This window comes from Argopecten irradians, unplaced genomic scaffold (genome assembly GCF_041381155.1).
Source record: "Argopecten irradians isolate NY unplaced genomic scaffold, Ai_NY scaffold_0509, whole genome shotgun sequence".
NCBI lineage: Eukaryota > Metazoa > Mollusca > Bivalvia > Pectinida > Pectinidae > Argopecten > Argopecten irradians.
Genome location: NW_027187976.1, coordinates 1 through 13,858, shown reverse-complemented (window position 1 = coordinate 13,858; position 13,858 = coordinate 1). Strand labels below are relative to the sequence as shown.

General features: G+C 37.1%; 1 protein-coding gene and 1 pseudogene across 1 annotated transcript; both read left to right on the top strand.

The window, feature by feature from the left end:
- The first annotated feature begins 563 nt into the window (after positions 1-563).
- On the top strand, positions 564-2,178 carry LOC138312888 (uncharacterized). Its single transcript, XM_069253610.1, has one exon. It carries the CDS (start codon positions 678-680, stop codon positions 2,073-2,075), a length of 1,398 nt encoding a protein of 465 aa, XP_069109711.1. The 5' UTR covers positions 564-677; the 3' UTR covers positions 2,076-2,178.
- Positions 2,179-3,118: 940 nt separating this feature from the next.
- On the top strand, positions 3,119-10,327 carry LOC138312885 (mitofusin-1-like; annotated as a pseudogene).
- The last annotated feature ends 3,531 nt before the right edge of the window (positions 10,328-13,858 follow it).

The following is a 13,858-nucleotide window of genomic DNA, read 5'->3' as shown; positions in this document are numbered from 1 at the left end:
AGATATACTTCGGTATGTCTCCCAAGAGCACACGGGAACTAGCGTATCAATGTGCTATATCGTTTGGCATCAGCATTCCAGAATCTTGGGAAAGAGACAAGTGTGCTGGAACAGATTGGTTCCAAGGGTTTTTGAAGAGACACGGGACCCTCTCCCTGAGAACTCCTGAAGCAACTAGTCTAAGACGAGCGACAAGTTTTAATAAACATAACATCTCTACCTTCTTCTCCAACCTTGGACAGGTTTACGAGAGATATGGATTTGCGGCAAAAGATGTGTGGAATGTCGACGAAACTGGAATCACAACTGTACAGAAACCAAGAAGAATCGTGGCCGGTAAGGGAGTGAAGCAAGTAGGTGCCATTACATCGGCCGAAAGAGGTACACTAGTGACCGTATGCGGGGCAATCAATGGTGCTGGTAACTCCATGCCACCTATGTTAATATTTCCAAGAAAAACCTTCAAACCCCATTATATCAGGGACGGGCCAAATGGGTGCACTGGCTCATCGCACAAGTCTGGGTGGATGACATCTGAAAATTTCCGAAAATTCATACAACATTTTGTCGAGCATACAAAATCATCGGTAGAGAAACCTGTCCTTCTACTCCTTGACAATCACCATTCCCACATAAGCATTGACATTTTGACATTCGCAAAGACCCATGGTGTAGTAATGCTTTCCATTCCACCTCATTGCTCTCACAAACTTCAACCTCTTGATGTATCAGTCTATGGACCACTGAAACGACTTGTAGCAAGCGCTCAGGATGCATGGCTAAAGACTCATCCCGGAACTCCAATGACTATCTACGACATTCCAGGAATCCTCCGTGAGGTGTGGCCTCTTGCTTTGACTCCAAAGAATGTCATCAGTGGCTTCCAAACGACTGGGATATTTCCTTTGAATGTAAATGTATTTAACGAGGACGACTTCGCACCCTCATACGTAACTGACAGATCAGCGCCATCATCAGAAACTGCAGCTGAGATATGTCAAGATAAATCTCCAGTTAATACAAGTCAACCTGTCGTCGGTATCCTCACAGACCCCGTACTTGTGTCTTCATGTCGCGCTGATGTGGATCCACCTGTTAACGACGCGATGGTCCCCAATACGGGTGAAAGTGCTAGCACGGCACTCATAGATGTAAATACCTTCCTTCAAGTAAGAGGGAAATCTCAACTGCAAGTTGCAGGGGATGGGCATTGTTTGCTACATGCATTTGAACTGGCAATCCAGTCAGAACTAAACATACATGTCAACTCTTTCCAGCTATGTGGAGGACTTATTAAGGAGATTTCGGAAAATGTGAACTTTAATAGTAACTTCATCATGAACAACAGCAACATTTTAGAAGAAATATACAGTTATATACAACGAAAGGCATACAACACGCAAACAGGAGACCTCGTACTGTCTGCTTTGTGTAACGCATTTAATGTTTCGGTAGTTGTGTACATAGTAAGTCACGGTGGAATCGATGAAATTCACCAGGATCCCCGACCATCACAGGACGGGGCGTCATTGGGAACTATCTTTCTGATTTTATTGGGAGAGGGGGGTAATGCACACTACAGCGTGGCTTCCCCTGCAACGAATGGCATTCAACCTAATGCAAATCTTCCTAATGTCGGTCCTCAAAATTTTGATCCGCAAGCAGTCCGTCCTTTCCCGAAAGCGACACCAAGAAAAGGTGTACACAAAGGCCGTAAAAAGAGGAGGAGTGCCATACTGACGGATACCCCAGAGCTGAAAATTATAGAGGAGGAATCGCTTAAAAAGAAACAGAAAGAAAAACAGCAACCTGCACCAAGACGTAAAAGACAAAGAAACGAAGGAGGAAAGCAAAAGAGACAAAAGAAAACGAAGGCCATTGCCGTGATTGAAGAGGATAGTAGTGACGATGATGATTACTTCTGTTTAGTTTGTCTAGAGTCTTATGCTAACAGTAAGCCGAACGAATCTTGGATTCAGTGCATCAATTGCAAGTTGTGGTCCCACGAGGAATGTACCGATGGGTCATCAGTATACATTTGCCAGAACTGCGAATCTGATGATGATTTATTTTGAGATGCGTGGTAATTTAAAGATAAATTGAAACCTCTGAACTTGTCATACAAATGTACTAGTGTCTACTACTTCACCCTGTGCCGCTGCTATCCAATTACATATTACAAAATGTATTTGAATTATTTCGTTTTTTCTTTTCTATTTAGTCTTATACAAATATATTCTGTATATTTGCAAAGTATGCAAGAATTGAAACTCTGAAAATTTCACGAATAATATACAGGTATATGTGAACGTGTACGCTACGCTTTTACATACAATGACACTCTAGACACATGTATAAAATACATGATCAGGCAATTTGCCTCTGGCAAGTTAAGTTATTCAAGTTAAGAATAAGTAATATTTAGTCTAGGCTTATCAATGATTTGTTGCATTTTGGATTCGTGACTAAATCGGCCTATGTCAAAACAGCACATGTTTGTAACTGTACCTGTATCGTACCACTCATTTGTAATACGTTGTAATTCAACCACTTTTGTAAACATTTTTCTTTGTTATATCATGACAAAGAAAAAAAACAAAAAAAAATGTTCATAGACCATTTAAAAAAAACCACACACACCCTTACACAAGGTACATGTATATGAAAGACATGTATATGAAGTAAACTTAAGCTGGCAAAAAAATACTGGTTAATAATAAGCTAACGATTTATGAATACTATACATGTGCATCAATGTATACATATTCAGATATCATTAGAATACTTTTATTAATTTATTAGTAACGTCAACAATATTTGTATAGGTTCACGGCAAAGATTTATAAGTAGTCGTCCTTGGTACGCGGAAAGTGTGTGGCTCAACTTACCCCATCCTCGATACTCCAGGGCTTCCGATCACTTACGATCTCTACACCCCTGGACTATCTCATGGCGAAATTGAAGGCAGCTCAGCGGAAAACATTTGACCAATCACAGGCTAGCAAATATTTCATTTGAAAACTACAGAGAGAGCAACGCCTAACATCAAAGGCACAGAGTTAACCACAGTGTACCGTTATACGGCTCTTTTGATGTACATCAAATGACTAAGTTACCTGTTCTATTCTGTTGCCTCCAGTTTTACTATGAGATAGTCCAGGGGTGTAGAGATCGTAAGTGATCGGAAGCCCTGGAGTATCGAGGATGAACTTACCCCGGTTGGTTGTTCAAGTAGCCCCGGACACGGGGTAAGTTGAGCCATTTAACTGAGAACTTGTAATGATTATTATTGTAATATGGAGGCCAAAGAAAATACTTTTAACATACAAAATTAAAGAGACATATGTGCACTTTACGATAGAATTAAATAAATATATTTCCCCTTGCCAATTTTTCGAAGAGCTTTAATATGCACAAAATGGCTCAACTATCCCCACTCTCCCCTACATGTAATTTAAATCGACAGCCTCATTTAACTTGATTAAATTTTTAATTTTTTTTTTTTTTTTTTTTTTTTGTAAAAATAATTTGTTTGTAAATAGACTTTTTGGTATTCAGTAAAGAAAGTGAATTTCATACTCATGCATTAATGAAATACTATTGAATATTTTTGATATATTATATGTTAGACAAGAATTGCAATCACATATTAACAACTTTTATTATAAATTCATACCTTTGTATTACAGAAAGATTTAAGTTAAGGCGCCCTGTATCACTTTGCTTGTCGAATGTTTAAAACTGTCAGCATGGCCCAAGCAGCTCTCACAGAAACACAGGTAAATCAACATTTTCCCTCATTTTCCCCACATTTCACCGACGAGTTCACTTAAGATTTTAATATAGAAATTTATTTATAATATTATATAATAATTTATGATAAAAATTCCATTGACTATTATTCTTCCTATGAGTATTATTGATACTGATTTTTATTATCCTGTGTTGTATCTAGTTCCAACGAAAGCTGAAACAACTACTAGAGGAAGATGCCAGAGAGTGTGAACAACTTGTCTTTCTTTACAACAACTTTGCGTCAATTGCAGAAAAGACCCCAATGGCCAAGGAAAATGTCCTGCAATTTGATCCTACATTTTTTGACCGTGTGCATCAAATCGTAACTGATCTAAAAGAAACCTCCCGACCTATTCTTGTTATTGGTAACTACTATAATTATCTACCCTCTCAATAAAAGGATAGAGTAATTTTATTGAAATATATATATTTAGAAATACTAACTTAAACAACTTCTTTCATTCTTTTTCATTACAAATAAACAATATTTTGTAAACGCGTGTAGTAATTTAAATTAACCAGTACGTTAGTAAAGAAGTTTCTATTCATATGCATTCGATAACTCAGGATAACCCCATCAAATATAACATTTCATTGTTTATTTTTATCAATTTCAGTGCCTTGTTCAATTGATGGATTGTGTTTCGAAGTTATTTCAACTATTTTTTTCATGATAATCTTATATGCTTTTTAATCTTTAAAGGAGAAACCAGTGCTGGGAAAAGTAGTTTCCTGAATCTACTGATAGGACGAAAAATCTTACCAGAATTAGCTGCCCCGTGTACCCACTGCATGTGTTGTATCAAGAAAGGCAGGAAACTTGAGGCACACATCACCTCATTTGATGGCTCTAAATCGAGCGAACCCCAAATCATCGGCGCAGATGGAAAACTGATAAGGAATTCCGAGACGAATTAAAAGAGTTGGTGAATGGAAACAATTGCGAAAAGGCTCTTAACAGATGTATTGATGTTTTTGTGCCCGGTTCCATGCTAGAGGTAAGAGGTAAACACTAGCATGTTTATCAAATTTATTTTTAAGAACAATAAATACAAAATAAATGAAAAAATACCAATAATCCTTATATAGGAAAATAGACACACTTTAAATTTCACTGAAAACTGAAGATATTTGTTTAAAAAAGAAATAAAAAGAAAACACACAAAATGCAAAAAGTCTAATTACATATTGCGGAAGGACATTAAGTAGTTCCCAAAGAACAACATAAACAATATTATATTTATCTACAAATACCTATATCACAATTTCGTTACCATAGAACCAACAATATTTAAATTACACCAGCATTTACACATTTCATTCTATTTAAACAGGTCACTGTCATTTCGTGCCTAGGTTACGTGTTTCCTTTGTTATTATGGAGTCATTTTGTATTGATCACAGTGTTTACCTTCATTCTTAAAAATTATAACATTATTGATATGCAGGGTTTTAGTGGTATTAATCTTCTCCGAAAGGTGCTGTTGCAGGAATGCCCTAAAACCGCCCACTAAGAAAATAAACCCTTTACCTACCATCTATTCATTTGTGTAATCCATGAAAAAAAATTGCGCCTCAGAAGGAAACAGATAAACAAATGCCTCGTTTTTGCAACTTCTACAGATCAAAGTGTTGCCAGTGAAGACATTTCGTCCAGACAAGAAATATTATAGAAAACGAAGATTGGACGAATTCGACTTTAAGCAAACGATTTGTTTGAAGAGTTATGTCAGGATTATGTTAGTCCCTTTATATTATAGGAAACACGTTGTGCTATTGTGTACGACAAGGACCACTTGTATCGTCCGTGTTTTACTTACTTTACGTACTTTACGTTGCGGCACAGTTTTTGGTGCATTTTTTTTTTCACCTGCATTTTTCAACATTAAATTACCGTCGTTTAATATCTCCAGTGGTTAAGCACGACATTCTTTTGCTGGTATACAGAAGTATAGTCAAATACGTCTTTAAAACACACTAACATTCGATAGTACTAGTTGGTACTCTTCTTAAACGTTAAATCTGTTGGCAATATTCTGATTAAAATAATTTTGATGGCTTTACAGAATTTATATGAAATGATTATTTGATTTCTAACATTTCTGATTACTATACAATGTTTTAAGGACAATATTTACCTGGTGGACACACCTGGATTCGGTGAAAATGAGCAAGTTACCAAGTCACTGGTGAAGTACCTACCCAAAGCTTTAGGGATCATCTTTATTCTCAATACCACAGTGTCCCATGGAATAGCTGAAGACAGAGTAAGTACGGGATTAAACGACAAATACAGGCATCTATGTCGGTCCAATATGTCGTTAGAAAGAACACTTGGAGATTTTGATATGATATTATAATTGCCTGACAGTACTTTAAAATTCTATTTAAAATATATATAAGTTGCTTTTTTCAGCGATGAAATCTAAAGGATTAGTCGCTTTAAAGGCACAGAATTCACCCATTCTTCACATTATTTCATTCTTTAGTATGTCCTCAGAAATTAATGACATATTTCAGTCACTCAGTCAATCTATCAAAAACAGTTCAAACAATTACAATGTTAAACCGCCATTTCAACATTAAGAGTGTCCTTTTTTCCGATATCTTGAAACTAGAAGGAAACAGAAAAACAAATGCCCAGGTAATCCTCAAACGCAGTAATTTAATGATAGTAAAATTTCCACATTAAAATCGATTAAATGTGAATAATATATTTGAAATACGGACTTAACTTATATTAAAAATCAAATAAAATAGATAATAGAATCAAACGTTGTGGAGCAATTTCACTACCGGTTGTATACATACAATAGTGTAATATGTGGAAAGGATAATGTATATTTCTGGGATTATACATAGATCTCCAAATGAATCAAAAAGTTCTTCAAGTGCGTAGATCATGTGAAGCAAGGAAAATTTTGTCAAACATATATGGATACAATGTATATTTCGTGCTGGAATGTGTCTATTATAGAAAAGTGTTTTTTGAATTTAACTTCATTTTGGAATCTATACATGTATGCTGAGAATTAATACAGCCATCGGAATTTACATGAATATAATAAAGCTGTATTTAAGAAAAAAAAACATGGATTTTGATTTTTTTATTCGTTATTCATCGTTTATCTAAATCACTTGTTTTCTGAAACTTTCTTCTGAAAAGTGCTGCTCAATATGTTACGTTTGCAATCCATTATTTCCCTGTAGTTGTCCAATATATCAAATTATAATTATACTGAAGTGTTTACTGAAGTATAATATGTAGATGTATTGTTACGCAATCCTTTCAATACATTTCCAAATTCATTTTTTTAAAGGGAGTTTTGATATTAGACGAAATCAAACGTCTTCGTGAAGAGGGGAAAATCCCTTCTTTTGACCCCACAAAAATCGTATTCGTCGCTAACAAGTGGGATCAAGTTCCACAGGATGAAAGACAAGACCATTGGCAGGGAATCATCGAGAAAATGAAGACAGTCTGGCCACACTTCCAGGAGGACCAACTGTTGCCTCTTAGTGTAACCTTTGTAAGTGAAATAGCATGCTTTGATTCATAGCATTACCATGTGTCTTTTTAAGATTTGATGAAAATGTTCGGATTTAAGCGAAAAACAATAAAATGTTTGGCCTCTTTGTAATGATTAAAAGGAGATAAACACTTAATACAAATTCCAGTTCGTTGATATTTGTTCAATATTTTTTGTTCTGCCTTTTTACAACGGTAAATATTTGCTTTTCTTATTTACTCAATTACATCCATCACTTGCCAAACACAATATCTTATAATGTTGTAGATATTTAAATCAAGCACGGCAATGACTGGCGCCGTTGTATTGATTAAATAATTACCACACATACAGGGTGTTTCAGAAAATATGTCCGACTTTAAGCTGTTATAACTTCTTCATGAAAAATCCTTATTACACGAATTAAGACATTATTGAAAGCAAGCGATACTACCATTCATTCGTTTGAATACAATAATTTACAGTTCAGGTTTCATATAAAACAGTGTGACGTCATTAATGACATCACTAAAACAATAAACATACGATTTTCACTAAGTGTAAAGTACATTCGATCACAATAATTTACGATGGAATGTTTGATAGGTTTCTAAAACACAGAGCGGGGATCACGGTGTTATCTTCTCTGACTATAAGACGGCGATGGAAGATTACCAAACTGTATTGGACAAGATTCGCACAACAGTTAAACAATGTGCAAATATCAGGTCGCAGGTCCACAAGAAGTAAGTGCATAAATACTTATGTTTGAACTTGGGATATCATAACCAGGTTTTTGTTTCTGTCGGCCATGGATGGTGACCTGTTGTGGTATTCTTTTGTCCGCTTTCAAGCATGGAAAAATAACATAATGAAATTTTGCATATAGACTAACATTAAGAAGATATCGGACGAGCTTGAAATTGAAAATTGGAATTATTTTACAGTGCAGTTTTGAGTTATCGCCCTTATCAATAACAATCATAATATTGAACCTTGTGAGCACAATTACAATTACTTTAAAATAAAGCTTTATGAAACTATCTCAGAGGGTTTTGAAAATCAGGTGTATTTCTTTTGCAATAATTGTTGGACCTTATGAACACGTAAACTTTATAAATGTTTAACAAGCTGTATGAAACTGAATGAAGATTAATATAAGTACGATGTTTTGTCATAAAATACATATAATACTAAAGATCAAATACTTCACCCTTAAGGCAGTTCCAAGGCTCGCTTTTAATCGGAACAAGGACGTAAAGCCCCATCAATTCATCAAAAAATCTATTTTCACTGAAAGTTGTATGTGCCGTAATTTTCATACTCATGAATTAAAAAGAGTTTTGAATATTTATTCACAACCAAAAATTACTAATTAAAAAGAATAACAATTTGATGAGAATTACAATATTTACAATGCATAGGTTCTAATGTTACACCTACAAATAAATGATGAAAATGATTTTGGCAGTACATACGGTCAGATCATGAAGCCAAGTTGTGGTCTACAATTTCATTTCACATTCTACACCACAATTATGTATTTTTAAGTGATTTCTTCAGGTATGTTTCAGTCTAAACATGCATATGGCATAAAAACAAGAATTTTACAGTGCATAACTTCTGTGTTTTAACTACTATTTTTAAGACATCGTACATGTTTGTCTGTTCGCTTTAATGATTTCCATAGCTTAATTTATCAAACCTGATGATTTTCACAGGTTATGGAAAAAAATACAGCACGTCATAATTTTTGCTCAATAATGGTACAAATAACTTTTAATTTGCCCTTAAAGGCCTTTAACTACCTATACATCCACTTTCGTCCTGATTCCATCTCTAGATAAGTATGTCTTTATATCACATATTATATTACTTGACCATAATCATGACTGACAATAGATATTACTGTTAACTCGTAAACTACTGTGTAGCCTGTAAATGTTAAATATACGCGACAAAAATGTACATTTCTGGAAACCAAGTCCTCATGGTTCGGTACATATTTCTGTCACCATAAAACCATGCAATTCGTTCCGACCCTGCGGACTTGTTTTTTTTAAATGTACATTTATTTCGAAAATGTGTCAAATGTTATAAACTACACAATAATTTACGAGACAAAAGTAATGTAATACCTAACGTTAGCCTCGATGAATACACACTTTTTATCGACTTATGTTTAAATACAAATAATACCTTAAGAACGCATTTGTGCTTAAGGTTCTTGATCGAGGTCTGTCACCATATGAAAACCTTCGTAGATGCAATCGAAACGTACAATATATCGACGGCCGAAGAGAAGAAGATGAAAATTGAACGCTCAAAACGTCTCGTGGCAGATATGGAAAGTGCATACAAGAAGGTATCTATGTATAGCCTACCAGCGGTAGGGTTTTAGTGGGACAAAATTCCGAAAGAGATGGGACCGATTTTTTCTTATTCAGTATACCCTAAAGAGCCCCAGAAAAAAAATCCCCATTCCCAGGTGGTGGGGAAAAAAATTCCCGCGCTTTTTAAATTCTGACACCAATTTCTTCATAGAAAAAGGGGGGTAGGGGAGTATATGTTAGTACCGTGTGGCCATCTGTGCTTCAAATGTGATGAAATTTTGTTTACATGTGCGCAAGGTATACTAGAACAATATTCAAAGAAAATAATCTGGTTCTTAGGTGATTTTGTTTTAGAAATTCAATCATCGTTAGTCAAAAATAAAAATCAAATACAAAATTCTGAACTACTGTGAGTGAGTCGCTAAATATATCAATTATGAATAAAATCCCGCAAACTATCTATTTTTTCAGCAATTTACGCTTATTTGGAATTATGACAAACACAAATTCGCAAACGTCTATAATATTCAATTAAGTTGCATGTTCTAAATACCTTCCTACTTCAGAACGAATCGTCCTCGCGATCATCGCCAATGTCGACAGGCTCTCGATTCTCGCAATCCTCGCCACGACATCCACCACATGCCTCGACACACCGTAGTCCATTTTTCTTGCAAGAACACAGATTAGTTCTGCATCTGTTCGTTGCACTTGCAGCGAACATACTGCAGAATCTCCGGTGGAGCTGGCGGAAGGTCAGTTTGGATGGGTTGCAGACCTGTTTTGACTTTTTGCCAGCCAAACTCCAGTGGATTTAGCACGTCTGCCAGCTCAGACCATGCAGAAATCTGCAGGTGTACACGAAGCGCATGGAAATGTGCAGCGCGGCATGTTGGTGGTAACTTTTGTGGCTCCAGCTTGGAACAAGTTGCGATCATTCTTTGTAGACGTATGTAGCGAAGATAGCTCAAGTCCTGGTTGACATCGCCATCAAACACAAAGCAGAACAGTCGCATACCTGCGTCTCCGATTTCACTCCCTGTACTTATTCGTGAGCTAATGATCTGAGCTAGGTTTTGTACCTCCAAAGATTTTGAAAGGGTCTTAAAAAACTGTACTTTTCCTTGACCATAGCACGCAGATGTAGTGTCACAGCCTGACCAAGCATGGATAAACAGTATGTATTTTTTCTGTGCTGGTGTGATGTGCTCACAAGCTTCCTGTATGTTATACAACTTCACTGCTTCTTGTTTTCCTTTCCGTCCTTCTCTCCGCAGATATACCTGAGCCATACCATCACCCCAATGATGAAGCAGCATAACAAAGATGTCTGTGTCCTCGGCAACGACAGTCACACTTTGTGAGTTGCGTGCAAAGGAGATTGCCTTGTTTACGATCATTGTATCGGCATCACCTTTACTGATATGTATAGAATGATTACGCTGCTGTAAATGCTGCCAAAGCATTTTAATGAACGCAGTCTTATTTTTAGTATTGTTAAGAAAGGCGTCTTGCTTATCATGGGATTTCATGTCAGGCCTTGGAGAGACTGTAGCTGATGTTTTGGATGCGGTCCGTCTCGAGTGCTCGTGGTCTTTGGTGTTACACTCTTCGTACCCATCGAAAACAATGGTGGTAAGACCAAATTGTCTCTCGAGATATGATGAATATTCGTTTACGATCTCCTCGTAAGTAAGGCCCTTTCTCCATCGTACCCGGTGTAGCAGCCAGCCGCAATCCACTACGACAATGGGTTGCGGATAAGTTCATGCAAAATGCAATTGCCCATGTCTTTCTGTATAACCTGTGCAAGATCTGCTTTGTCTGCTTTCCTCATGAATCCATCTTTGAAGAGGGCTGGTGGAATTGTGCACATTTCATGGGACATATATTTCTGGATATCTACGTCCATTCGTTTACTAATAGCACAACACCTGAGAAATAAAACGCTGGGGTCTATCGAGACACACTTGTCTTTAATTCATACACTTGGTTGGAGATCCTGCAATGTGCGAACTTGCTGAGACCGTTTTATCTTCGCATCACTGTAGGTAACTCCATCTAGTGAGGCCTGTATGCTGGCACCAACCTTTTTTTAGCTTCATGACAATTAATTCCATCACCATCAGATGCCGTCAAACCAGTCGAAAGGGAACGAAGCTCTTCTATTTCATCATCAAATGGGTTATGGTCATCAAACCAACAGAGGATATTTCGAAGGTCGATTGCGTCACGTTGTTGACGTGATTTGCTCATATCTATATGCTGGTCGGACGTTTCTCGATGTTGCTTGGTGAGGGTAGTCATTGCCTCGTGGATCCCTGCCCTTTGGTGCATTGTAAAGACCCATTGATATCTTACGCTTTCGGTCATGCCACGTCCATGGGAGAGACCACCTCTGCTTTTTAGGGAACACATAAGTCCATTTAGTGGATGCTGGCTCCGCTGTACAGCATGACGTGCTTTATCGGTGAAAAACTGATATAGCAACGGATGTTCGTCAGGGAGAGCACGCATCATCTGAACGTAGAGCCGGAGACTTTTGGCGTAATGTAAATGTCCAGTGGCCGCAAACAGGTTCAGAAGATTTGTACTGGCATTCAGATGCCCCTCCCATGATTTTGTACGCTCTGCCAAGATAAAATCGTTGATGACATGAATATGGAACAGGAACTGCACCCATAGTTTAGCAGTTTGGGATTTAGATGATAGTGAAGCCATGACATCTTGTAGCAGAATGTCAAGCTTTTGAAGACTCTGTGAATCGGCAACAGATCCTAAGATATTTTCATCACATTCAGAAGAGGTGATGTTCTCTAGCAACCTTTGAAGGTCTGTAATATTTTCAGGAGACATTCGGTCTTCTGTTGTTCCGCGCTCGCGACTTTGATTTTCAACTGGGAAAACACGTTCTAAGAGTTTAGATGTTAGCGCAGCATCAAGTAAATGAATTGCACGTACCGCGCGCGTTATTGCCTTGCCGCTCATTATATGAACGATTGCGTTTGGGCCGTATACCTGTGCCAATGCTTCTTCGATACCAGAACCTTTCATCAACTGAAATCCGCTCCCGACTGCATCGTTCCATGGGTGCTCCTTCTCCTCCCATAATGCCAGAATTCTATCTCTAAATTTGAGTGTTTGAACCTCTAACATTTCTGTACGATTTGGATGACGATCATCAAATGCAACATGTCCACATAGGAAGCAATTCTGTCTCCACATGAATAAATCATCGCCCGAGCGTAAACGCTTTGCACTGCTACAAAAGGCACCCGTTTCTTTTAATCACAAAGTTTTCTCTTGTCAGTGTATTTTTTGCGGCATTCAGGGTGGACATGTGTGGTTCCAGGTACGGCATGCTGCAAATCGTCTAATAGTGTATCGTCACCACAGATCTGGGATGCCTGTATCAAGCTATCGATACCTTTGCTGTACAATTTTGCCATATCATTGTTCAATGATTCTCGGCAAATAATACAAGTCAAACTTTCCGGATTACCCCCTTCCATACTATGAATGTCTAAAACGTTTGACTGGATATTACACTTGTACAATAACAAACAAGACTGACAATAAAGCAATGAGACAAAACAATTAGTGAAATTTTGCTAGAAAATATCGCTTTATAACTTTATGTGCGTTTGCTCCGCGCTTTGTAGGAGAAATCGAAGAATTCACGAGTAATGTACATTCACCCGACCAGATTTTGCTAATTCTGGTCATTTCGACCAAGTATTATACCTGCTATTGAATACAATTCTTCATTATAAACAATGCTTTTCACCACAAATAAAACTAATGTTGTGATATACACACACAGAAACATACTCCATATTTAGTATTACACTAGAAAGTAAGGTTTGAATTGAGTCCGAAACCTATCGCTTCCCAGTCTCTAGATTTCGGTCATTTCGATGAAAAATCTGCACGTGCAGTTAGTTGGGCATAATTTTAAGCAATTACAATGTTTCTGTTAATCAATGTAGATTTTATTAATTATATTTTTAAATTATGACACGCACATGCAAAAATTTGTTTAAAAAAAATCGAATAGCGGGGGGAGGGGGGGGTGCTGGTTCCCGGGTGAGGGGGAGGCTGGAGGGGGCTGTGGGAATTCAGGGGGGACTTAGCAAATATTGTTCAGATACTGTGGTGTGTTTTCAAACTAAATATTGAGGTCTTGAACATAATGTTGTAATTATTTGATATAAATCGCTA

Bases quoted from the DNA above. Each gene is read 5' to 3' on its own strand.
- LOC138312888 (XM_069253610.1), top strand. From the start codon at position 678: ATGCTTTCCATTCCACCTCATTGCTCTCACAAACTTCAACCTCTTGAT.